Raw genomic sequence first — 27,352 nt, 5'->3', positions numbered from 1 at the left:
TAACTTTAGGGTCTAAGGTGCAAACTTTAACTGAAATCTCTTCCAAAGTTGTGGTGTACACAAGGTCTCTCTTTAGTCAGTGGATGCTGTTGCGTAAAAGATCCTGCTGCAGACTTTCCATCACGCAGGGAGTACATGATACATCTTCCCTGCTCCACAACTTAGTTTCATGAAAGTTACAGCTTCAGTCCTCTCTGGTGTAAGTTGCCAGGCTCAAATGTTATTAAACGACATGGGTATATGCCCAAATATACCTGTACCTACATAACATGAACATATAAACCTGGTTCCCCTAAGAAAGTAAACTAAAAATCACCCTTGATCTAACTTGTGCCTTCCAGCTGCCCATCTCTAAAGTCACTGAGTGCACTGTTCCCAAGCCCTGTCAAGACGTCTCTGCTTTTCATTTTATCTTCATTTCTCTGATACAGCCTTCATAGGCTTGAAAGCTAAGCTTAATTTTTAAAGTATCACAACTGAAATGACTGCTGGAGATGAAGATTTATGAAAAGCACTAAAAATTACAATTCTTTTGAAAGAAGCCTGCAACATTTGGAAAATAGAAGGAGCTGGGAGGAGAAGAGCAGCAGGGGAAAAGAATGAAGCATTATAACTAAGCTGAGTGATACAAAGGCAAAGAAAAAAAAAGGGCTGAGGGGGAAGGATAGGTACCCTTTTCTTTCTTTGTTTCTAATTGTCCGAACAAACTGTGTTGTCCCTCATCAGTTCTGCAAAAGGACAAGAGTCCTATACACAGGACATAGGACAGAAGACAGCAATAATAAGGAAATTCTCCATAAGGATTATTACACAACTGATGTAGTTTTATGCTACATACTTCCGCTGGTATGGGTGTACTCACTTAAAGCAATGGTGACATAGCTGCTTTTTTTCCTAAAAAAGCAAAAGTGGCAGGGTAAATGAAATGCTATTTTAATATTTTGTAATCCCAAGTTACAAGTATGTAAAAATGAGGTTCTGTAATATTTAGGCTGGTAACTGCATATAACAGAATACACAGTACCTCAAACTTCTCTTACTTTTTCACATTGTACATATTTAATATGCTCATTAAGTACAGCTTGTTGCTTAAAGCCTGCACAGATATGTTTGTAGGGTCAGGACCTTACTCGGTTACTCAGAACAGTCCCGGATATAGAAGAACATTCCTCACAGTTGGAGCAAATATTTGCAAATACTAAGCTATGAAGATCCTGTCGTACCAAATGAGAAAAGCACTTTCCCAAACCTATTATCCAAAACACGCTTTCAGTTGCAATTTAATTATAATAGGATTGCATAAATGTATTAGAGGGCAAAAAGGCATCCTACATACAGTTGCTAGACAAAGTAGGCTTACTTTGACATGGTTTAGTAATTTCCAAGTTCTAAATATTACAAGTGTGTGCATAATATAACATTCATATGCATCTAACCTCTCCAGGGAAAGCAGACTTCTCATGTCATTGCTCTTGATGTGTATTCAGCAACTCTTTCATAATTAAGCTTTCAAAGGAAACATTTACACAGAGGTGAAGGGATGGGCTTCCATGCAGGTGGCAATAATCTGTACTCATAAATTATTGCATAAAGGCTGAAATTGTAGCAATAAGACAGGAATAATCTAAACAGAGCAGGGTTTCCCCAGATTCCCATAAAAATCAGGTGAGTCTTTAAGTCCTGATCTCTTAACAACAGGAGGCCTCTGCAGCAAACCAGTTTCTTTCATCACTCCAAGGGAAAAAGAGTATGTAATAAGACGCGTCAATGACTTAGATGTCCCCTGGCTGTTTGGAGAGCATTCCAAAATGCAGCCTCTGTGCGCCTTGTTTGCAGGCACAGCACATTCGCATCTGCAGCCACAACTTTATGTGGTATAAGAGGAGCCTGGGAAAAACGTGTGACTTATTTTATAGTGGATATGGCTTTTAAGATTTTAAAGCTGAAATTAATGAGTTAACTCAGTCTAAATAAATGTCAAGCTTTGCTTGAACTAGATTGTGGAGATCTGTGTAACTCAGCTGGGAACACTCCCCCTGGAGAAATTAAGGGCTCATGTCCCACAGCAGGACTTGGGCTCAGACCAAGAGCTGGCACTGCAGTGCAGTACTACTGCAAGGAGTTGCTGTGGGAGGATCAAGATGCCATCCTTCTGATGAGCTATTATTGTCCTATGTTTTTCCAGCCTCCCTGTTCAGTAGAAAAAACAATGTACTTAAAGCCTCCTTCAAAAAAGGAAAAAATTATAAATATCTTATTCAATGTTTCTTGCCTTGTTAAATCAAATTTTAATTTCCAGAGCTGTACATTAGCTGAATCACTGGCTGCATACTACTCACTCCATCTGTACATATGGTTGAGTCACTGCATTACCAATATCTTAACACGTTATTTGGAAGGAATTTTAGGCAATCTGGAGGATAAAACCCCAAAGCTCTATAAGATAATGTTCCTTTCTGTATGTTCTGCAGTACCACACTCTACATTGCTCGCTTTCTGCTATTAGAGATGTTAATTTGAACAAACTGCTATTTTAGGAAAAAGAGCTTATCGTAAAAGTACAGCTGAGACTGAGCTGTGATGTAAAAATCCACTGTGTCACCTTCCCACGTGCGATGCCTTGCCCTGGGAACTGCACGAGGAGTTCCACGGTGATGGAACAAACATCTTTCACAATCCAACTTATCTTTTTTCCACTTGAGATACTATAAACAGATTACCTTCTGAGGGCAAACTGGCTGCCTTCAATGACGCCAAAAGTTGAGAGTATCTTGTTGTTTGACTGCAAAATTTCTTCAAAAATGTGTTATACTTAAAAAGGCATTTTCCTTTACCTCATTGTGGAAGGAAGGGGGCAAAAAACAGGGCAGAGGGACAGAAAACCATAGTCTGAAGGACAGAGGTGGAATTGCTAATACACATCTTGATTTTTATTTTATAAGAAACATAAAAAGAGAATATTTTGTATGAATCCCACCATGGAGGACTATGAATGCATTCACATTCCGTGAGCTGAGAAGCAGAAAGTGAAACCAACCGAAATAAAAGAAAACCAGTGAGACTAGTTTTACGTTCCAGACCAGGGGCTAGATCCAACTCTCACAGAAGTCAGTGGAACAATTCCCACCGGCTTCAGCGGGATTTGGATTTGGTGAAGTGAAATGCAGAAAAAATAACCAGGAGGCATTAATGAGAGGTTCTCAAACACTGGTCTACAGAGCGCTTTCTTCAGTCCACAGAGACCTGTCTTTCCTCTCCATTACTCATTTACTTCCAGCTGCTTTTATGGGTTTATGGAGCCTAGAAGACCAGGAGGTGTTGGTAACAGGGAACAAGAGTGGCCAGCTAGCCAGCCTGCTTCCAACACTGCTTTGCAAGTGGAAGAGGAAAGAATTCCACTGCTGAGCAAGTAGAGAAAAAATAAAGAAGGAAGTATCTGAAGGAGTAGAAGGCCATTAAGCTGAGGGGATTAGGTGGCCTTCAGTGAGGATTAGGTGCTTTGCTGCCTAATGCAACTGTCTAGCCAGGCACCTGAGCTCCTTGCACAAAGCATAAGAAAAGCTGAGCTCCACACAAACATCTGCACTGAGCTAAAAGCAAATAGGAAAAGCTCAGGGCAGAAGCATTCCACAAATATTCCCCTTCTCGTCTCCGCCAAGTCAGGATTTGTGGAAACTACCATGCACACTTACCCCTGGGCTGAAAGCAGACAAGCCCATCTCTGATGGTCCACACTGCAGTGCTTAGACCATATCCTCCAGGTGCACATCCACCCTCTCACTAGAGATGTGACACATTCCTACCACCACACCTAGCTGAAGCCCTTCCCCTCTGGAGCAGTCAGGCGTCTGTTCCAGGCTTGGGATCAGCTGATGGTTGATGTTTGGGGCAGCATTCCCATTTCAGGCTCTTCCTCAACTTGGAGAGCTCTTGTCATCTGAGTACAAGGCTAACACGTGCACACATGACAGCCTGGATGGACACAGCTGGCACCTGGTCCTTAAATGCAGGGCAGTCTCTTCTTCCACATGTACCTGTGGGTCAAACTGCCTTGAGTCCAACAACGGCCAGTAGCAAGTGCTTAGTGAAAGAGTGTAAGAAACACGAAAACAACTTGGGTCAGCCTTCCTCTGGTGTATCTTGGGAGCTCCTGGGGCTGATAGTTTAGAGGAGATACAGGAAACATTCTGGCCATTTTTTTCCTAAGATTTATTGATGAGAAAACATTGTAGGAAAGAAAGGAAATGTCAACAGCTTGCAGAGCAATAAGGTACAGAGATCCCTATACTGGCTCTGCATGAAATAGCTTTGGATCTGGAAGCAGTAGAAGTAATATCAACCTCATGCTGTGCCCCAGTTAGCTGGTGGGCTGAGAAGAAAGGCAAATTAGCCTGAGACTGAACGCTATGCTAACAAGGCAATACTGCTTCTGGGATCCAAGCTTGTATCCCTGCCAAGGTCTGCTCCTTCCTCTGAGAAAGACTGGCCCATTCAGGCCTGGGTTGGGGATCTGCAGCACAGAGATGCATTGTGCCACACTGGCACACTCCGAGAGGCACGCTCCCAAAGCTCTGCAGTGCCTGAGGATACAGACCCACCTCCCCCGTGGACCATCTAACCTGGAAGCTGCCAGGCAGTGGCTTTCCAGCTCTTTTTGGTTTGCACCATCCTGTTTATATCCCAGAGTAGGTGCAGATTTCTAGGGAGACACTTAAGCCTCCTCCCATAGAAAGGATTCATGAAATCCCACAGATCTCCAGATCACATGCCTCATACTATTGCTATAGGGCTTCCTGGGACAGGAACTGCACCCATCCATTACTGAAGTTCTTCCTTATCACATACAGTATATATTGACCAGCACAGACAATGATGGAACAATGCTCTGTAGGATTATTTAAGCACATCTAATCCAGAACCAGACCAGAAATAAAATCTGCCCTATACCATACCCTGATTGCTCTCACACCCCATGTCCAAACCAAGTCACATCCTGCATCCATCGGAAAGCTCCATACTTCACATCGTGCTCTTAGGAAGGATTTGAAGCAGAGCCCGAGGCAGGGTGAAGTGCGTGGTGTGCCCAACAGCTCACTGCTGTCACACACTGCTTGACACTGATGGGACCTTGGTAAAGTCCTCCAGCAGACTGCTGACTAAGAAGTGTCCAGACTAAAAGAGTAACCATGGTCTAGTGAGCAGCACACTTACCAGGGAGACGGGAGACCTAGGTCCCAGCTCACAGCCCCAACCACCAGCCAATACAATCATTCTGGCTGGCTTTTTTCCCTTATCCATGGAATTTTGAGCCTCGGAGAAGGGAGCTATTAGAACTCCTTCTCTTTTACTCATGTAAGGCATAAGTCACATCAGTAAGAGTTAGAATTTTTGTTTCTTGAATCTGATAAATGAAGTTCATATAGATTGCATCTCTTTTCTAATAATCAGTATATTTTGCTAGCTTTACTTTTATAAATATGGCATTGAACAGGGTCAGAGAGAACACACTGGAATCACCAGAGGCTTTTCAAAAAGTGCCAGAAACAATAATGCTTATGGCTTGGTAACTGTTCATAGAAAGCAAGAGTCAGCGTAGCGGTCCATTTCATAACTAACTCATACACTCCATAAATAGTTTAAAGCATCAGAAAAGGCAGCGACAAAATCTGCTCTTTGTTGAGAGGTGACTCTTAAAATGATCCTTCACCATTTCAGATATTTACAGTTCAGCTGTCTCCAGGGTTTGCTTCCCTCAGTCCTACTTTCTGTTACCACTGAACCTTGTCAAAACTGTACTTTTGTTTTGCACTGCCTTCTCCAATTCTGCTCTAAAAATGATCATGCTTCTTCATTTCCAGTCACACAGGAATCAAAAAGTTGTATAAAACCCAGCATGTTTATTGTGGTATGACATCCCACATATAAAATATGTGCCTATTTCAGATGTCAATCTTCATTATTTTCTTTACTTCAATCAGACCTAGGAAAACAATCACAAAATGTGCAGGGGATTTTTTTTTTTTAATTCCTTGGTACTGTTTCAGAGTACTGTATGCATCCATAGGGTGATGGCATTCCTTTGGCTGCTAAGCATGCATATCCCCTGCCTGCACAGTCTCCATAGGCAGCAAGTAGCTGAGCTCTCATGCTGCACAGTTTTTGTGACAGACTGCATTTGCACAGTGAGATTCAGTTCTATCTGCTTGTAGGGACTGTAGTTTGATTTTTCTTTCTAGAAGCTGGGAGCAGAATTTTACATTATCAAAGGTTTGGTGTTTCGTGTTTTTTCTCCAATTAGTATAACATAAGCTGCATGTAGCCAGAATCTGTGGTGACTCTAAATTCCAGCTGCTCTCCTGGTAGATCACGTAGTGATAGGACGCTATTGATATAGTTAAACATGAAAAAAGGAAAGCTTTCAGAACCCCCATTTCCCTGCCATACCTAGACCCAGCCTTGCCCCTTTCTCATACTCCAGTTCAGTTTTGTATCACCACCTCCACTGCTGACAAGACCTTTTTCAATGGGAATATCACAGCCGTAGCCACTGCCAGAATCTCTTGGCAAACGAGCTCCTTTCTGAGTCAGAGCCTAATGCCATTACAAGGTCTGCAACAGCTGCAGCAGTCATACATCTGCAAGTCATTTGAACATTTTATGATGAATAAAAACTATCCATTACATAGACCTATACATTATATATTAACCCTAATACTTATTCAGTTACACCAACAATAACCTTTTCCCTCTGCATGCTGTAAACTTCTTTGGCTATGGCATGTGTTAACAGAGATACTGAGAGCTCCAGTCCATGGTGGAGCAGTCCCTGTGTACATATTACCTAACCTATTCTACCTATTTAAACACAAAATGGGATGATGGAAAAAAAGAAAGAAAGTGAATGTAAAGCTATAAAAGTTCATACCATGCATAAGGAAACCATTTTTATATAATTGCAAAAGACTGTGTACAATCATAGAAATAGGGTACAAAACAAAGAGAAATAAATGCAGAGGAAGAATGAAAACATGGATTCAAAACAGATAGTTAAGAGATTTGATCCTGATATGCACAGATCTCAAACCCATCCAGATGTCCCCAGCTGGCAAACTGATCCTCAATACCATAACCCAGATTTGAAATCTAAAAAATCAGAATACCGAAGATGGGGTAGCAGGGCTTATGGAAAAAGAAACGGGAGTTGTGAGTAGTTAAAAACCTTTAAAATAATAATGAAAATAAAGAAACATAAATGTGGTTTCATGAAGGAAATATATACACAGCCACAAATTATGAAGTCAGCCCTTCAGGACATTATATTCCTCATGCAAGTTGCTGAGCCCGCTCAACGTAAATAGGTGTAAAATACACTCACCAGCTTAGTGACTTCAAGGGTAGAGTCCCATATGTGATTCCCTACCAATGAGTATTTTACATATGTATACTTTTACAACAGTAAATGAGAACTAGGCAAGACATACCTCCCTATGAGTTTCACCATAAGAGTTTTAAAGAGACAAGGCGAAAGTCTGGCGTGACAAAAATCCATCATAATTTTTCTGTGTGATTCACCCACAGCCAGAATTTTACTAGCAACCCTATGCGCATGTGAATACTATTTCATGTTTGTTCATTATCTATAATTTGCAATCTCTTTTTAGATTTTCAGAAATACATCTCTGTTGCTTCCCATTCACTTTTAATCTGTATTTCATGTATCAGCTTAGTGCCCGTCATATCAGTATCGCTTTGGAAGCAAAATGTCAATTAACTAGCACTTCCACACTCAGTGGATTAGTAAACTACGAAATAGTGTAGGTTTCAAATAAGAAGCATCTATCAGAATAGTCCTACAGTTAGAGAAGTGACTTTTAGGAAATGTTTTCTTGACTTGGTCTGCTTCCTCTGTGCAGTCAGAGGCCAAACTGTTTATTTTACTGGCAATCCATCTTTATTGCTTGCGCTGGCTTTAATATTTCCATTCAAACAGTCTACATATTAAAAATGAAAATGAAAATTCTATTAAGGTTACAAACAGTTAATTTAAAGCGGATTCGAAAGGCGTCCAGCAGAGGTCTTTCTTTTAAGGGTCAGAAAACCAGCACATTCTAGGGCTGAAAACCACCTTGCCACTGACGAATGGGATGTTTTACTCAACACGGCGGAATCCCCGTGGTCAATTTGTGAAGCACCTACCTCCAGCTTTAAAAAAAAAAAAAGAAAAAATAACAGGAGGGGGGGAAATCCTGCTTCTTGTGATGGCAAAGATAACTTACCAAGCGTGACGTGACGCAATGATGTCTTCCAAAGTCAGCAGCCAGCCAGCTGCATCCTTGCTGCTGCTCCCGCTGTTCCCATGCTCCGGCAGAGCGGGGCTGAGCAGCCAGGCCAGTCGCACAGCCGCTCTCGAGTCAAAGGGCAGGAGCAAAGCTTGGAATAAACACGTTGTTTTCTCTCACTTGCTTGAAGTGCTGCCAAATCTCTTAACGTTAGCACATATAAATCGGTGAGGATCACGAAGCCCGAGGCCCGAGCAGCTGGAATCTTGTAGTTGTTACCTGAAATCTTAACGTCCAAAAAAATAGCTTCCCCATTCCTCGAGGCTATGTGGAAAATCTCAAAAAACACAATCATAAAAGTACAACCAACATCAAAGAAAAGAACTCCCAATTATTTCTTTCTTTGGTTTTCTTTTTTTATAGTCATCTCAAATTTGCGGGGGTGGAGGGAGGGAATGGCGTGTCTTTCTCGACATTTTCAAACATGCTGGTTTCCCAAGATTGTGCAGAAGAAGGCGCTCACTGATTCTAGAGGTAAATCCTAAAGTTATTCAGAGAGAAAGAGGACTATGAAGACAAACAGCTCATGGCCCAGCAGTAAACAAAGGTAGAGCAGGAGCTAAGTAGCTGGAGGAAGGGTAGACGGGTTGATTTTTGTCTGAAAACGGTGACCTTCAGGAGGCAGAACTGGGCAGAGTTTCCATGTTCCTCTCCTGGACAACAGATTTGAAATTGTTCTTCAGCAAGGACTTGAGAGAAAAAGCTCCTTTTCCATATCCAGCCGCCACAAGAAAAGGAGTTGAAAAACACTGAATCCTTATGGCTAATGGGAGGGTGATATAAAAGATGGAGTCCATTGACTGGTGTCCAGAGACAACAACCTGGTATGAATTCCAGCACCATTCCACTTCCCAGCAGCTGGATTTCTCACCAGGGTGGATTGCTGGTTTTGGACACCTCCCCATTTTTTCTCGTCTGTTAACAGTCTTCCACTAGTAAGTATTTGGAACAGTTGTAAAGCTTTTTTTGTATCTCAACAGCCTTGCCATTGCTGAATGCAATTTCAAAATTGCTGGCATTTCTGCGCAGACTATCTGAAGTGTATTTTTGTCATGCTTTTAATAAGCATTGAGTCCCTTGGGAGAACCTCAGCTAGCTCAGAGTTTCTAAACTCTTTCCCATTTTTCACTATTTTTTATTCTGAATTGCTTGCTAAATAGATGTGACGTACATAGAGAAAGTTGGGACCATTAACTCCTCATCTATAAAGTGAGGATGAGAACCCAAGAAATTACACAACTTGCCAGTGGTTACGCAGGCAGCCAGGGGTCTCACAAATGATCCAGAGCCAGTCCAACATCCGAGTCATAGGGAACATCCTTGCTCTCAGTTCCTACATTATCCCTTTGTTTTCTATATTCTGAATTTCTTTCCAGCTCCCCTCACATTTCTCCCAGTCCTCAAACAATAGAATATAGCTCACTTGTAGGGATACCCCAGGAGAGTTTGGGAAACATCAATACAATTTACCATGACCTAGTCTGGCACGATTTTAAACCAAATTAAGCATAGGAGATGCTTTTTTTTTTTAATAAAAAAGTAGTGAATGAAAATGAGAAATGAAAGCATGAAGGGGGGGTTCTTTCACGTCCAAGCCTCCAGGGAGAAGTAACTATTGTCCATTTCTTTGATACAAGACACTAGCACACAACACAAGGTGTGTTGTGTCTCTCGCATGTTCCTTCTCCAGTGCTAGACAGATGCTGTCACAGATTTTAGAAACCGAGTGTATCTCCACTGTGAAAACAGCCAAATGGGATACCAAGAACATCTCATAACCAGGAGGAGAGGTAAGATAGAAACAGAAAAAGAATCAAAAGCTCAATCAACAACAACAAAGAAATAACAAGTAATCTTAATTAGCTCATTTTTTACATTACTGGATATTAACTGCATTAAGAACTATCTATCCAGACTTGATAAAACACTCAGATTTGGAAAGAAGTACTGCCATTTGAACCACATGTCAGACTGGAGTAACAAAGATGACTACTGCCAAGACTTTTAGGCATTAATTTTAACTAAGACACATGACATGGGTTCTGTGAATACTAGAAATTAACATGCATATAGGCTGTATTCTCTGATGATACTACAGATTTACAGAACCATGTTCCTGTTGATATATTTTGCATTTAAAAGTTTGTTGAGAGTGCAGAAGAGACCAAAATAAAGTTTGAGAGCCGACCTACTGGCTCCATACACTGACTTAAAGTTTGTGGGTTACTTTAGTATCATAAATACACATGCTTAAACTTATGTCCCTAACTATGAATGAACACAGTCCTTTTTATCCCAAAGCTGCCACAGTTCATAAGACTTTCAGAGGTGGGCATGAATTTTCAAATGTAACTGGATGTGTATATGCCAAAAAAAAAAGTGAGCTCAAAAATATATGCAGATGATACTGGGCATGGTATCATCCTGAGATGAACACTAAGGATAATATGTAAGCACCAAAAGCATAGAAAAGTTAAATAAGTATTTATACTTCCATGAAATAGAACCACATGAGAGGATAAGGATCATCTGGAAACTTGACAGAATATTTTAGAGTCCTACAAGTTTAATTAAAATCATCCAGAATTCAGAGGAGTTTTCCTCAAAGGATAAAATGAAAAGAAATAAACAAACAAAGCCACAATACAAGAACACCATGCTTGTAAAGTCAATCACTCAGACGTTCAAAGGACCTGTACTAAAGTGCCTATATTACCCTTATTGTGTTGGCTCTTTTGTATAAGTCACCATGCAAACAACAGCATATAATACAGAATAGCATAGGATGGCTGTAAATCATAGGCAGATATAGCAAGTACTTCGGCCAAGAACGATGTCAAGATTTTTTTTGGTTTTGCAGCAGGATGCAATAGGGACCTGAACCTGCCCGGCACTACTGTCACCGTGTAGCATCTTGAGGAACAGGAGTCTCCCAGGTCCCTTCCTATTCACTATGCAAGAGCCCACACTAAATATCAGGCAAATTAAGTCCCTTCTAGCATGTTATACCTTGAAGCATACGCTATGGGGAGGAGGGCAGTCAGGGACCACTTAAGCAACATGTGTTGCTACAGAGCAGAGTAGGATGTGCCCACATGGACCCACTGAAGATGCAAATGGTCCTGGAGTGTGTTGCACAAGATGAGCCTGAAGGAAAAGAGATTATCTGGTCTGAAGACGAAAAGAAAGGAGACCTTATTACTACCTTCAACTGCCTCTTTAGGGTATAGAAAAGGCAAAGCCAAGCTTGTCAGAGGCACATAGTAAGGATCAGTGTCAGAAACCCAAAAATTCCAATTAGATATCTAACAGGTAAAGGTTTTGCTAGCTGGGTTGTTTGTTTTATAAATCATTAGGGTGTTCAAATGCTGGAGAAGGTGACCAGAAAGACTGTAGGATCTCCATCCTCGAAGATACTCAAAACTCAACTGGACAAGGTCCAGGATCCTGATCTCATTGCATCTGCTACAGAGCAGAAGACTCATCACCTCAGGACTTCCCTTCCAACCTCAAGTTTGCATAATTTTAATGTTATGCTGCTACAGGATACTGTGAGCATGCTTTCTACTTGCTCACTCGCTGCACAGTAGTCATCGATTGGATCCACCAGGAATTAAAACTCTTTCGAACAGACAAGCAGCTGCTCTCACCAGCTTCTTCTGCTCTTCCTCCCAGATGCCACAGTCGCAAAATCTCACCAAAGCACATTATGAGCTGTGGGATTCTGATCAGCATAAAGCTGACAAGTCCTACTCTTCTATGGATCTTCAGCAGACTTGGACAGCCTGGTGACTGTTCTCACCTCATGTTCTCATTACTGCGAGCAGCTGAAGGAAAAACAGCACATCACCTCAAGACAGTCTTAAAACTTATAATTTTTTCATCATGTTAAGAGCAGACTCTGCATAATTGTACAAGTAGCTTAGGTGGTGGCATCTCTTGTGGTGGGAGAAAAGATGAAGGGCAGATTTTTATGGCTTATGAGTTTACAAGAAACCAAAGTGAGATGCATTGAATGTGTTTTGATTGTTGGAAGTTGGGGATATACTGTGGAAGATCTGTAAGTTCACCCAGTTAAAAGTCTCATTTCCCAAATTTAAAATAAATCTTGAAGACAGCTGTATAGATTGCAGTGCTTGTCATGACTAGATGCCAGAGGAAGCACCAGGAGGACCAAAAAAAACTTGACATTGTAATAACTAATGTGATCACCAGAAACTCTGTTTGCATTACTACTGCTGGACCTTGGATAAGTGAGTTTTCAACTGCTGTCCAGAACATTCTGGGCTAGTAAGTCCCTTCTGAAGGATCTAAGTGGAAGGAAATTATGAAAAGTGATTTTATTAGCAGTTTGCTACACCAAGAAAAACAAACAAACAAACAAACAAACAAAGGACCTGAAGTTTGAAAACCACTCCCTTTGAAAGTAGTTGCTTCATCTTTTTAATGAGAATTAGTGAATCCACTTTCCAGATTTTCATGCACTCCCACAATAACACCCTATTTACACATTGAAAACCTCACTTCTGAAGTGCTGGTTCTGAAGAGCTGGTTTTCACAAAAACTAAGCTGAGACTTAATTTCCTTCCCATTTGAGGTTTTCCAGGAATTATGTTAATACCTTCTTTAAAACAAGGTCCCTGAGTGTATCTGACGAGTGCCTAGGACAGCAAGACAAAGATACTAACATTACAAAATTTGAGCATATTGTATCACATCCTGCTTGAAATTTAAATGCTAGCATATGACTCAAACACAATAACATCTGATAATAGCCAAGTACAAAAAAAAATGAATACTTTTTCACTGAAGTCCAGGAAAACCAAACAGTGGGAAAAAGTCTTGGTGCCCTTCCTCGCATTATCCGCCCTTCCCGGAGCAGGCTGGTTCACTGCACAGAGCAAATGTGAGACATATACCATACGTACCAGAAGAATTACAAAGTTATTTCACTTCCAGCTTGATTTTAGAGGTGCAAAGATCACCGGAAGACACTGAGACAGGATTATACAGATAAGAAGAGCATTCACCATTAATTTTTTGCTGTAATAGTGAAACAAGGGTAGCAAAACACCTAGCCCAAACATAGATTAGGATCTCCTTCGTTTGAAATGCAGCTACGGAGAGTGTAGGAGTAGACTGAAAGCAAGACACGCTTGTTTCAACCCACTCCTCCTTCCCTGATTAACTCAGTGTTTACAACACCAACCCTCCTTAGAAATAAAATGGGTACTACGTTAACAAGTCTTAACTCCAAACAGCTAACAGCCACAGCTACTGTGGGCAGATTTAGAACATACATAATGGACTACCTCTAACTTTTACCGTTTAGATTCTATGTGACAATTTGCAGCCTCCTTCCGTAATCACAAGACAAATGGTGACAAACACAGTTCAGCATCAATGCAGACCTATGCTACAGGGTTCAGATTACTACAAGGAGTCTCAGTTAATAACAAAACGCAGCAGCTTTACTGGGGCCCTCCAGTGGGCTCTTAATAAAGGAAGACCCTTTTCCTCATTCTTTCATGTTTTTAATGTTAACAGCAAATTTATTTCCCTTTTACAAGTCCAGTGTACGTGGTACCACTGGTGTCTCAAAGTGACTTTCTGCTTTTTATTCCTAAGCATGTGGATTTATACATTTGCTGATTTTTAAATTTCATAGTTAGAGTCAGTAATATGCTTTTTAGTTTTTACAGGATAATAAAATTGCTTGCCAGAGGTCTCTGACTTAAAATTCTACACAGCAGATTGATGTAGGCCTCTTGATCCTTCCTACCACATTTTTGCCAAGTTAGAGTATAAAATATCTGTTCTGCTAATTGCACCCAGGGATTTGCGTCCAATACCCAGATAGACTCCTAAAGCCAGCTCTGTTTTCCCTTTGATCTTGCATATTCTGTTGCTTGAAAGAATACAGACAGGTGATGGAAAATGCTGGAGCTAGTGCAAGTACAACTGCTCAAAGACCAATTAACTCCAAAAACCCCAAAATGAACAAAAAGCCAAAATGGAACTAAACCCACAACAGCTGGTGATCATCAAGGCAGTTTTCCCAGAGGGCAGAAGACTGTTACTAATAGGATGGAAATACAGAATTTACTGAGACCAACTGTGACTGCTGATAACATATATTGAGAAATGCCTCATTTCTCACATTTTTTGAAGAGCAAGATTGAAGCTGGACAGCAATCTTTACTTTTACTGTGGAGGGAAAAAAAAAAAAGTGGGAACTGAAACATAGTCCCACTGAACAATTAGTACCAGGAGCTGATTTTACCATAATGCTATTTTCATCATGTTTAAAAATTACATGCAAGTGATTCTACCCATAGAAATATGTTCTTTCTCAAGAGTTAAATCAATGTATGATAGTTCATTAGGAACTGCCCACTGAGATTCTCTTACATTTAAAGTTATTTCAATTACTGCAGAACCTGGATGCTAGAACCCCCAACAGAAAGTTAAATAAAGTTGTATGTTCTCCCTTTACAACAGCAGAGATTTTGAGATGTTTCAAACACATTAACATAAACTTACATTCCTCTACTAACACAAAACATACACTCTTTCCACAGGAGACAAATACTTCTTAGGCTGTTTCCAGCCAATGATTTTAACTTCAAATCCAGAGTATATGTAACCTCTTCAGAGCTGGGAACATGTTTGTGTGCAAGGAGAACAGTCTGCCGCATTACAATGGTAACAATACCTATTAAAATCATGCCACACATGGAACAGGCACATGCACAAGGGCCATTATATTCTTTGACATGGTACTGAAAGAATGCTCAGTTTCAAATTTTGGAGACACTTTTTTACACTATCACCAAATAATATATACTGAGAAGCAGAAAAGCTATTTTAACTCAATCCTGATTATTTTGCATCTCCTTCATAAAGGTCAAGAAGTAAGGGACTCCAAGAATAAGAAGTGTTCAAAAGCACAAACATAAGTTATCATGCATTTATTTATTATCTGATTTATAATACACTGCTAAAATAGAACAATTTATCTTTCTGCTTGGGCATTTCTTTTAAATGTGGTTCTTTCAGTGCCTTGGTGATGGTCTTCCAGAGGATGGCTGAGGCTGCCTGAATTTTGAAAGACCCACAACAGAATCAGCAAAGGTATAAGTGTTATATTCGTGATGCTGAAGATTCTTGTAGGTAGAATTATCGAATTCTTCTGGACCAGGCTCAGCAGCTGCTGGAGTCTCTGTGAAAACAAACAGTAACTAGTGACTATAAGGATGCCACACCAGAGGGCAATATTCTTAATTACTGAGTCAGCCTTCATATACTGCTAGATCCCTCATCCAGCCAACATTAATTAATTAAAAAAAAAAAAAGCAGCTATAATACAAGGTTAGGTTTACTAAGTTCTGCTGGTACCTTGTCTGGTCCTAAAGCAGCACATTAGTATGCAGTAGGGGAACAGGAATCAGTACAAGTCATCTAATGTATCACAGGTTTTAAAATCCAAACTACCACCTAATTCTGGGGGTGGATAGGGCAGAACATTTCATTTGTATTTTGAAGACATATTCCTGTCTTTTTTACAATTGCCTTGGTTTCCACTGCAGCCAGAACAGTAGGTGACATTCTTAGCAAGCCAGGAGGCAAAGAAGCAGTACAGATGATATATCTTCCTGTCAGACCATGATATACAGCTATTAGAACTACTTTACAAATTGATATTTTTTTTCCATGGGGAGAACTGATGGAATTATTGAGTTGTCCACAGTTTAATTTCAAATGTGGTTATACTCAACAGTAATATATCAAGAGCCTTGATGTAATTTTCCTTTCTTCTAAATATAATCTAAACTTTGTATCAGCTCTTCTTACTAAAAGAATAACCTAATAAAATTATTCAGAACTCCCTACTCCACATTAAAGCCAACATTAATTCGTACACTTTTAGAATATTATGCAAATTCAGGCAGTACCATTTACATAAAAGGCTCCTGCTACAGGCTGATTTTACAACCAGGGAAATTGCAAGAAATAAAAACTTTACTCCCAATATTAATTTATTATCATATACCCAGAGTTTTAATAATAAGACAGATATAAGCATAATCTAGTGAAAAGCTTTATCATATAAATGCGTATGTAGTGGTTTAGGTTAGATTGTATTAAGCTTCTTTTTGTAATACAACCGCCTACAATAAAAATACAAGAACTCAAGCAACTGAACACCAGAATTTCCCCTTATTATGACATAATTACTGCAATGTAATGTTATCAGTTCAAGAGCATGTATCCATAACGTTTAGCAAGACTTGCTTATAAAGCACAATGCATTAAGCCATGGTTTCAGCAAAACAAGACACACAGCCTATGAAAGGAAATATGCCTGTGCCTACTGCTCAGTTCCCACTGAGACAGGGTGCAGGAAATAACACTACAGATAGGAAAGCCAGATGATGCGGTCTTTGCTGCAAATAGCCCCAAGAACAGGCAAGCGTAGGCAAGTGTACATTCAACCTGCAAGAGACAGTTGTTCTGAATTAAGAGTCAGATGCTCAGGAAGAAAAGCAGATGGAATCTCATTTTTCCTGCCTAAATACACTGTACTTGGCTTCTCAAAGGAAAAAAAATTATCCCCAAGTTCATCCTCCCCATACTTCAGCCTTCACCTATGCTTTCTCTCTTAAAGAACAAGCATTTCACAGGATGTTCTTCCGAAATAAATCAGAGGTATATTTCTGAGTTACTGTGCTACTATTTTGCTATTTACTTAGCAGTTATAGTCTGCAGGTTTTGCTGACTGCTTAGCATGCCTTCTCCACAAAGCAGATGACATCACCTTAACATCCAGGTTTGTAATGGGAAAAATCGCTTTTACATCTTCAGTGCACCTGCTGCAGTTTGCAGATGAGCAACAGAACACAGGAACAAGACAGAAATACAGGTTACAGAAGGTATCATTAACTATGAACATTAAACATGGAAAAGCAGTAGCTGCTCTCAAACAAGGCCTCAAAAGAAAGAGAGAACAAAATGCACCTGGACATACCAGTGATGCCCTTGAACATGGTGCAGCCAGGCTTGACTCTGCTACCCCCGGCACACAAAGACATTATACCAGCAGTAAAAGGGTGTGAACTTGCCTGTACTAACCCCCACCCCACCTTACAGCCACTGCAGCAGAGTCCTCTAGTACACACCCAACAGCAGCTTTCCCGCTGTCATAACCTTAACCACCTTCCCAGAATCAGAGAAGCTCAACAGCAGAAGTGCCATTTTCAGCTAAGCCAGGTCCTACCCACAAGGGGTTTGCTGGTGCGGTTATGATGGTGATGGGTCTGAGGCACAGTTGTATTATTGCCCCATCAATACAGATCTGCAGGAAAAGTTTGTGTCGTGAGCTTAACTTTATCCTGAGTAGAGGAGGCTACTTCGTAGACCTTCAGTGTGTCATAATCATAAAATTACCTTGAATCAGCACAATTTAAGACCAACTCATCCCTCTCATACTTGAAGTTAACTGAACTAATTTTTGAGTCTTCCTATGATCTTCAGTGTGGAAAAAAAATAATACCTAGGCATCTAGAGCTCCACTGTGGGTGAACGGAGAGAAAAGCATCATCTATCAATAAATACAGATAGCCTTTTTTTTTTTTTCCTAAAGCAAGCTTCTGCTGATGACTGTTAAGGAGGAACAAGCAAATGAAAATGTCACTTACAAACAGTGCTGCATTTTAGCATTTCAGTTGCAGTCAGGTAAGAAGGTAACCTTAGCCACCAACTCCTAAAGCAGATCAAATTATGATCCAACTAACCCCTTAAAACAGAAGGCAGTACTGTATCCTGGAAACCAATGTACAAAAGCAATTATGTGTCACTCAACCTGCTTAGACACTTCACAGAATCACAGAATGGTTGAGGTTAGAAGACACCTCTGGAGGTCATCTGGTTGAACCCCAAATACTCAAGCAGTGTCAACTACAGGAGGCTTCCCACGATCGCGTCCACACAGCTTCTGAGTGTTTCCATGGCTGGAGACTCCACCACCTCTCCAGGCAACCTGTGTCAAATCTCCATCAATCTCACAGTAAAGTGTTTCTCGATGTTCAGGAAAAAATCTGCGCTTCAGTTTGTACCCACTGCCTCCTGTTCTGTCACTGGGTACCACTGGAAAGAGTCTTATCTCTGTTGTTTTGGAACTCTCCCTTCAGGTATTTACATACACTGATATTCCTCGAAGCCTTCTCTTCTCTGGACTGAAAAGTCCCAGCTCTCTTAGACTCTCCTCACAGGAAAGATACTCCAGTCCCTTCATCATCTTTGTGGCCCTTTACTCAACCCTCTCCAGTAGCTCCATGTCTCTCTTGTACTGGGGAGTCCAGAACTGAACACAGCACTCCAGATGCATCTCATCAGGGAAGGAACATCTCCCTCAGCCTGCTCGCAACACTCCTAGTGTAGCCCAGGATACCACTGGTGGTCTTTGCCACAGGGGCACATTACTGGTTCATGTTCAACTTGCTGTTCACCTGGACCCCCAGGGCCTTTCCTGCAAGGATATCGCCTGAAGGATGATATCCAAGCAGCTTTACAATTATGCTGCTTTTACTTCCAAACAGGCAAGTTCTTGAATTCAAAGCAGCAACCAGAAGTGGGGCCTTAAGGATGGTATGCTGCCTAAGTTGAAAGGCAAGAATGGTAAGCTACCACAGATGAGGACAGGGGGGCATTTGCTACTGAAATATACAGAATGAGATCAGTAGGGAAGTTAACAGGACTAGCAGTAAATAAGAGTACATTAGATATGGAAGTGTAGCTAGAGAGATGATTATACGAAGCACAATGCGATTTTCCTAAAACATATCACTGTTTCCTCCCCAACTCAGTATAAAAACTGGGTTATAAGATCAACTCTGTGCTATTTCAACATGACTCGCAGCCTACCAATCTCAGAATCAATACCTGTTTCTGATTCCTTTCACAGCATAACTGGAAACTGAGCGTTACCGAGCGCTTATAAAAATTAAGTAAGGAACAAGAATTTATGTTCCAGAAAGTGACTGCTACACAGTCAGCTTCAGTATAAACATCAGAGAATCTTGAACAGAAAAGATTTCAAAACCCTTTAAAAAAAGTTAAACCCTAGCCCAGATGAATCAATACAGTTCAAACAATTTAAAGTTGTACCCTCTATTGTGCTTCTTTCTCCAGTCTGGACTCCTGCTTCCTGAACGGTCTCCTCCTTTGCTGTTGTGCCCATCACCAACATCGTGCTTGAAGAAGTCTCTTCTTCTAGTTTATGAGCAGTTACTTCTCCTGATTCCTGTGCCTTCTTCACCTTTTTTTCTCCTCCTCTGGATACAAGTTTTTGTTTTTTGTCTTTCTGAATCACTGATGAAGCTTTCAGCTGAATAGCTGCTACTTGGGTTCCAATGGACGTTTTATCCAAATAATCAGATTTATGAGCGACACTGCTCAGGTCTTGGCTTTCAACCATGTCTGGTTCTAAGACCAGCTTCTGCTGACTTGCCTTTTTTGGTGTCGATTTTACTTTGGGGTCTCTTGCTTCGGATTTTGACATTTCATGGCTGACTGCTGTTTTAGAAAATGTGACCTGCTTGGTAGGAGACACATCAGTTTCCGTTTTACGCGGCTTCTTCTTAGTTACATATTCTTTGTGGGATTTCTGGGACAAGTTCTCTTTTGCTACCATAGATGCCTTTACTGCTATGTTTTCAGAAAAGATGGAATCTCGCCTAGGAAACTCAACTTTGGTTTTAATGGCAACTTCTGAATCATCATTTTCTTCCTCAGAATCTGAGCTAGAATCTGAGCTAGAAGAAGATGAAGTTTCTTCCTCAACTAACTCTTTCCTCAGGCCTCCTTCTGTTGCAGCTGTAGTGAGATTTTCCTCCTCGACAGAAGAAACAACTACTCGCTGAGGAAATGCAACCACAGTTTTTCTTGACATGAACATCCTCATGTCTTCAGCAGAAGGTATTGAAGCTTCCTTGAGGTTAGGACTAGATATGCTTTCACCTTTGTTTGCAGATACTAAGAGAGAGCTAGAGGACAACATTTTAGGAAATTCAGCTGGTGCCTTGATGGCTAGCAGCTTGGTGCTTCCCTGTGGTTCCACTACATCTAGGAAATGGCATAAAGAGGATTATCATCATTATATCCAACACTGCTGTTAGTTAGTGATCTTAGTCATAAAATCTAACTTACTGAGATAACATGGTACAAAAAGCAAACTGAAAGAAGTTATTATAGTAAATACAGGCATTGTGAAACAGAAAGTTTTAAGACATTTTAAGAAACTGCAGTTCTAATTAGCACTTAACAGTTTTTGCTGCTGCGATCCTGAAACTCATGAGATAATGCCTTTTGCTCCTTGCATGGCCAGACTCCTTGCAAAAGTTGTTTTTCTCTGCGCTTGAATTCTGCAACACTGAAAATGGTTTACAGACATCTTCCTATCTCAGATGAACATTAAGATAGCTTGTTAGCTGAGCTCTTCAAATATACTGCAACAAAGATAATATTTGTCTATGAACAAGCCAGAGAAGCAGAAGACACAGTAAACAGACATAGCAATAGCCAGCCTCTTGGATTAGTTATCTCTAAAGCAGCAGAGAGGGAGGACTCCTAAGAGACAAAGTAGCAGAGTAAGAGATACCTCAGGCCATACATGAAAAGTATGTGCCCATGTGACCTACCAACTGAACTGTCTAACACAGTTTAACATTATCTTATCTCCTCCGGTCTTCACTGTCTCCACTTCCTATTTTTGGTTTGAGACCTCTTTGCAAAAAAAGTGTTAGAAGATCTCCTAATGCTTCATGTTAGCCTGCCTTTATTTCTTCTCCCCCCATGGATACTTTCATTAAGCTAAATTCTTCAGCAAGGAGCGAAGAGAAAGCCGCAACCTTCAGGTTGTTTCAGAAAGCACCAAATACCCCTTGGATGCTTGTGCCAATGATATCTTCAAGAAGCTGATCAACAGTGAATGCTGTTGTGGTTACAGAAAACAGGAGGACAAGGAGGACTGGAAGCACATTAAGATGATACATTCCCACTGAAATTTGCTACAGCAAAGCCAACTCCATTATGAGTTGCACTACCTCCAACCATCAGTGTAATTCAACACATTTCCACTCTACTGTGCAGATTTATCTGCACAGTTTGGAATCCTAGATCTACTTTACAAGAACATAAATTAGATGCAGTTTTCCCCCTTGATAATATTTTATGCTAATACTTTGTATGATCCAAGGAGTTACTATAATTAGTTATGAATAGAAGTAAGTCTTTAGTGATGTCCAAATGAAAACATCACAGAAGAGGTAGATACATAAAAAGCAAATTATTTAAGAAAAAAAAAAATCAGAATTTTTAACATAAGTACAAATGAAAAAAATATCAGTTCAGTATACAGATAATACTTTTGAACAATTTCTGACACATACTTCTCTCTGCCAGAAGGTGCAGCGTGGGGAGGGAGAGCAGGGGGAAGCAGAAGGATGAGCAGCCACCTTTGAAAGAAGCCTGACTCCCTGCACAGACTGACACAGCCAAACAGCAGCCTGTAGAAACTAACCTGTGAGGAAACCTCACTCAGGGTTGAAAAGTTCTTTGAAAAAGTGTACAGGAAGGTCAAACTAACACAAGAATGACCAAAGGGATTACAGACAAGTGAAAGCTGAGCTCATGTTGAAGAAGTATTAATGCTAGGACATCATAAGAAACCAAGAAGGCAGGTAACATCCAACTTGACCATTTACAGTAGGTGTTACTGGAAAAATACTTTAAACAGTAATATTTGAATATATGAAAAGGTATGTGTTTCAGCTTTTAATCATAAAGCCTAATACAAGTAGTACAAACACTTTAATTACGGTACTTCAAACTTTGTACCACTTAATCTGTATTTGCATCATTTTGCCAAAAACAACACATCCAAATCAGTAACAAGAATATTATTGCCAGATGCATTCTTACTGATGCTTGTAACATCAGTACCATTATTGGAACATGTTTAAAACATGTCTGTGCTCCAAAAGGGAGCATGCAGAAATTACATGTCTATTCTCCATCATTGACTTCATAGGTAAAATGACCTTTTTATCAAAGCAAAGAAAATTTGCACACCCTGTTCCAGCTAAAATCTGAAAAAGACAGCTGCATCCTATATATCTTACCTAACCTTAACCATTTACAGGGGAAGCAGCTGGCTGAAAGAGGTGGCCTAATAAGTCTCCAGACACCTTCTGAAATCAGAGCTGCAGGACAATGAATCCAGAAAATGATGCTGAAGTATACCTCAAACACACTTAAAATAATGCATAAAAAATAATTAAAAGTGATTTGTTGTTCAATCAAGCTTGCAGAAAAGGCTTTCTTAAAGGAACAACAAGCTTTTAATTGTCTTGGCATTTAAGAAGCTAACATTAGAAGCCAGAACTACTCTTTCAGTGATCTTTTCCACAGCCGTCAACAAGTCTGATCGCTCCTACATATGGTCCCATGGAGCTTTGCTGCTTAAGCATCTGTATCTCTAATCTGGGATGGGAATCCTACTCAGTGAACGAGTAAGGCCCTTTTTACAAACAGCATTTTGCACAAAATATCCCCTGTATTCATGTTTTGACTTTGGTCAGGGCCAGAATTGGTTCAAACACTTCCAAATGTCAGATGCACTGCACAATCTAAATCCAGGTCCATGTACCACCTTGTTTGCAAACCTACAGAGCATTATAACTAAATTTAACACAGCAGGGCTGTGGTAGTTTTTTTGTAGCTTCTCAACACTGTTGTGTGGAGTAGATATTTGGATCTTGCAAGTCTTTCTTTCTACAAAATGGGATGCTTTTTGACCCTCATAATCCAAACATTTCAAAAGGTAAGGGGGAACATCTGAAGTTCAAAACCAGATTTTGCACCTCATTAAAAAAGTAACTTGCTACATTAATTTACATCAAATTTCAGGCAACTTGCAAAGCTGCTTGAGACAAATGTAATGATAGCTCTCCTTAAGCCTGGTCAAGCATCACACCAGCTAATACTCAGGTGAAGGTAAAAAGGAAAGAAGCATCAACCCTATAGCATGGCCTACGAATATAAACTACAAAGACCCATTCCTACCAGATTTTAGTTTTTTTTTTTTTTCTTACTACACAGTAGGTTTGAACAGAAATCTCTGTCTACATGATGACCTTCCACTTTCTTGGCTTGCATACCAGCTGTTCAGAGATGTGGCCTTGAGCATGAATAAGGTCTTCTTGCCTACTTAAAGACAACGGGAGAGACCTTAACTGCAGATGGGCTCTCCCTAGTCCAACAGGCAGATAAACGTTTACGGTCTGGGCATCACCACAGGGCACAGAAACCTCCAGAGGCTGTAGGGGAGGATGCTTAGCTACCTTAACGCCTGAGCACCAGAAAAGGGGGCCGTCCTGTCTGAAACACCCGTTAACGTTTATTTACACCCCACGACGAAACAAACGTCTTACTCTTTGCCGGCGGGGCCGCCCCGGAGCCCACGGGTCTGGTGCAGAGCGCGGCCGACGGAGCCGCCCCTCGCAGCCCCCGGGCCTCCAGCCGCAACACCTGCAAGGCACCGTGTAATAAAAAGTGAACAGAACGGGACAAGTGACACAGGGAACCCCGAGGGGAATCCATGCCCGCCTCCCATCCCCCTACGGAGCACAAGACGCATGCGCACTTCCACCCCCGGGCCCGTTGCGCAGGTGCCCGCCGCCTCGCCTAAGGCGAGGCGGCGGGCACCTGCGCAACGGGCCCGGGGGAAAAGGAGGTGACCGGTGCCCTCGGGAGGAGCCGAGCAACCGCGCGGGGGAAACGTGCGGCCCAGAGGAGCTCCTGCCAGCCCCTTACCTTGCGGGTGGCCGCCCGGCCGCAGCCGAGCACCGTGGAAGCCGCCATCTTGACGTGAGCCCGAGGCGGTGCCGCGCGGAGATGGGGGCGGCTCCGGGACCTCCCGGTGGGTGGGGCTTAAGCAGCAAGGCTCCGCCCCTTTCAGGAAGCCGGGGCAGGTGTGTGTGTTTCGGGCACTCCTGTGAGCCAGCAGTGTGCCCAGGTGGCCGAGGGGGCCAACAGCATCCTGGCTTGTGTCAGGAATAGTGTGGCCAGCAGGACAAGGGCAGTGATCGTCACCCTGTACTGAGCACTGGGGAGGCTGCACCTAGAATTCTGTGTTCAGTTTTGAGCCCCTCACTACAGGAGAGACATTGAGGTGCTGGAGAGAGTTCAGAGGAGGCAATGAAGCTGGTGAGGGGTCTGGAGCACAAGTCTGATGAGGAGCGGTTGAAGGAACTGGGGCTGTTTAGCCTGGAGAAAAGGAGGCTGAGGGGAGACCTTGTGGCTGTCTACAACTACCTGAGAGTAGGTTGTAGCATGGAGGGTGTTGGTCGCTTCTCCCAGGTAACAAGTGGTAGGACAAGAGGAAATGGCCTCACGTTGTACCAGAGAAGGTTTAGATCGGACATTACAGAATCACAGAATGTTAGAGATTAGAAGGGTCCTCAAAAGATCATCCAGTCCAATCCCCCTGCCAGAGCAGGAACACCTGGATGAGGCTACACAGGAATGTGTCCAGGCGGGTTTTGAATGTCTCCAGAGTAGGAGACTCCACAACCTCCCCGGGCAGCCTGTTCCAGTGCTCTGGCACCCTCACTGAGAAGAAGTTTCCTCTCCCATTCAAGTGGAAACTCCTGTGTTCCATTTTGTACCCGTTACCCCTTGTCCTATCACTGGTTGTCACTGAGAAGAGCCTGTCTCCATTCTCGTGACACTCACCCTTTATATATCTGTAAACATTAATGAGGTCACCCCTCAGTCTCCTCCAAGCTAAAGAGACCCAGTTCCCTCAGCCTTTCCTCATAAGGGAGAAATTTCTTCATGGGAAGGCTCGTTAGGCATTGGAACAGGCTGCCCAGGGAAGTGGTGGAGTCACCATCCCTGGAGGTGTTTAAAAGACACGTAGAAGAGGTTCTTAGGGACATGTTTTAGTGCCGGTGTTTGTTAACGGTTGGACTTCACGACCTTCAGGATCTCTTCCAACCAAAGTGACCCTCTGACAGGTCGCCCCCACGGCCTCCCCAGGCCCGCTGCGCAGGCGTGCTACGGGCTCTACGTCATTGTTTCCTGGAGCTGACGTCTATACCCTGCGCCGGTCGTGGCGCGCACGTGGCGCCGTTGACGCATGGAGGGTGGCGGGGGCAGCGGGGGCCGCAGCCCCGGTCCCCGGCCGGCGCTGGCGCTCCGTGGGGCGCTGATGGCCGCCGGCGGCGGCAGCCGGTTCCTGGCGGCGCGGTACAGGGAGCTCGGGTCAGTGCGGGGTGCGGCCCGGCTGGCGGCGCCGCACATCCGAGCGGCAGAGGCCGCCCCGCTGCCGGGGGCTGTACCGGGGTGGGAGGTCACCGCAGGTCCCCTGGGCCTCCTGCCGGGCAGCCGGGGGCGGTGGTGGGGGCTTGCGGGAGGCTCTGCCCGTGCCTGCCTTTCGGGGGCGGGGGGGGCTCTGCGTGGCCCAGCGCAGGCCTTTAGCGGCTCCGTGTGTGCGTTTACCCGTTACTGAATGTCACTTTAAAGCTTTTTAGCCTCAACTGTTTTGTGGCACGATTATGCAGTACGAAGTGCACATCGCTGGTATGTGAACAGCATTGTAAATGCCAGTGACAAATATGTTAATTCTGACAGAAGTGAAATGTCATCATTACTTTGTCAACAGATTTTTATTATTTTTTAATGTGTTCACAGTTCAAGGTTTTAAGCTTCTACCACATCTGTAGCACTTTGGGAGCCCATTTTGCACTGGTGGTTCCTTGAGATGGGGGTCTGTTGCACAAATAACTGCAAAACAATGGCATGTTACAAAAGAGTTGTCACTCTTCATAGTTAAGCTCATGGCTGTTCTAGTTCCGGGGCTTTAATGTGTTGTTTTTATACTTGCAGTGATGATAGTCTCTTCGTGTACGATTGCATCAATGCGGAAAAGAAGACCTTAGGAAATAAAGGGTGAGAAAATCTGCTTAGGCGATCTGCTCTTTTCCTAGATGGTGCATCTTCTCCTGAGCTTATGTGGCAGTGAAAATAATAAAAGAAAGTCATGGGATGACTCTTTGGTCAAGTGATGGTCAGGTTGCTTTTGCTAATCTTGATGTCTTTATATGTATGTATTCTTTTGTTTCTGTTTCATCCCAGAGGGGAGTCTGTATGCCTTTTTCTATTTTAGAAAAACATCCGTAGCATAATCAATTATTCTGTATGGCTCTTCTCAGTCAAGACATTTACGGAAAAATGTTGCATTTTTTTATTAGTCCATCTAAGACAGTTAGGAAAAAAAAAGCAAACTAAACACAAACCACTTACATAACTTCTCCTTCAGGTCTATTCTGTATGCCATGAGATTTCAAAACCTGAAAAAGTCTTTTTCTTAGTTCGGTCACTGGGTATTGTTTTACCTGGAGCAAATGTAACCGTTTTCCTCTAAATTTGTATCAAGATCTGCGAGCACATACCCTAGCTTTTTTTTTTTTTTTTTTTAAGCAGGTTTTGATACATGTGTAGACCTTACATTATTTTCCTTTTTCTTTGCACTAATGTTCAAGTTGGCTCAACATTTTAAGCACAAATAACACGTTCAGTGTTGTACTTTGTTGTTCTCCTTCTCTCTATTAGGCAGGATGGAAAACAGACAGATAAAGGAAGTGATGACATCCTAGCTTTTGCCCTGTCCCCATCAGGAGACTATTTTGCCTTGACAGATGACAGCAAACGTCTGATTCTGTTCCGTACGACGCCTTCCTGGGAATGTGTTAGTGTCAGGTAAGGAAGCAGGATGGTGCATGTGACTTTGTTCTAGAGTTACGGCTGATTAGAGTTATAAAACAGTAGTACTTGGGATGTTGCTATTTGTTATCACTAGGCTGCTGCTTTTTTTTTTTTTTTTTTAATTTAACCTTTTACTTGCTCAAACAAACTTAGTGTTCAAGGGAATTCAAAGATATTTGTCAAGA

General features: G+C 42.0%; 2 protein-coding genes across 6 annotated transcripts in view; one reads left to right on the top strand and one right to left on the bottom strand.

Annotated features, from left to right (window-relative positions):
• Nucleotides 1-15,295: 15,295 nt before the first annotated feature.
• Nucleotides 15,296-24,341, bottom strand: NDUFV3 (NADH:ubiquinone oxidoreductase subunit V3). Of its 3 annotated transcripts, XM_065069065.1 has the most exons (4): nt 24,213-24,341; nt 23,831-23,927; nt 19,506-20,462; nt 15,296-15,561 (listed from the first exon to the last, which is right to left on the bottom strand). In XM_065069065.1, the coding sequence occupies exons 1-4, from the start codon at nt 24,258-24,260 to the stop codon at nt 15,395-15,397; spliced, it is 1,269 nt and encodes a 422-aa protein (XP_064925137.1). In that variant the 5' UTR covers nt 24,261-24,341; the 3' UTR covers nt 15,296-15,394. The 3 variants fall into 3 exon arrangements, with proteins under 3 accessions (XP_064925137.1, XP_064925151.1, XP_064925141.1); XM_065069079.1 differs by lacking the exon at nt 19,506-20,462; XM_065069069.1 differs by lacking the exons at nt 23,831-23,927; nt 24,213-24,341 and adding an exon at nt 23,741-23,761.
• The window catches only part of WDR4 (WD repeat domain 4), a 20,285-nt gene continuing 17,211 nt past the window's right edge, over nt 24,279-27,352 (top strand). For 2 of the 3 annotated variants that reach the window (XM_065069099.1, XM_065069087.1), the window contains exons 1-3: nt 25,463-25,664; nt 26,289-26,351; nt 27,015-27,161. In XM_065069099.1, coding sequence (XP_064925171.1) covers nt 25,540-25,664; nt 26,289-26,351; nt 27,015-27,161 — 335 coding nt within the window. In that variant the 5' untranslated portion in view covers nt 25,463-25,539. Of the gene's footprint in view, nt 24,371-25,462; nt 25,665-26,288; nt 26,352-27,014; nt 27,162-27,352 lie in introns of those variants that run through there. The other variant, XM_005501723.3, reaches the window with a different exon arrangement.

This window comes from Columba livia, chromosome 1 (assembly GCF_036013475.1).
Source record: "Columba livia isolate bColLiv1 breed racing homer chromosome 1, bColLiv1.pat.W.v2, whole genome shotgun sequence".
Taxonomy (NCBI): domain Eukaryota; kingdom Metazoa; phylum Chordata; class Aves; order Columbiformes; family Columbidae; genus Columba; species Columba livia.
The sequence above is the reverse complement of the archived record's forward strand: the minus strand, read 5'-3'. Positions and strand labels throughout refer to the sequence as shown.

Coding starts and splice junctions, on each gene's coding strand:
- NDUFV3 (XM_065069065.1), bottom strand. CDS start 24,260: ATGGCGGCTTCCACGGTGCTCGGCTGCGGCCGGGCGGCCACCCGCAAG. Junction 20,463..23,830: donor GGCGGCCCCGCCGGCAAAGA/GTAAGACGTTTG, acceptor GCCATTTCCTAG/ATGTAGTGGAACCACAGGGA. Junction 15,562..19,505: donor AGAAAGAAGCACAATAGAGG/GTACAACTTTAA, acceptor TTGTTTTCACAG/AGACTCCAGCAGCTGCTGAG.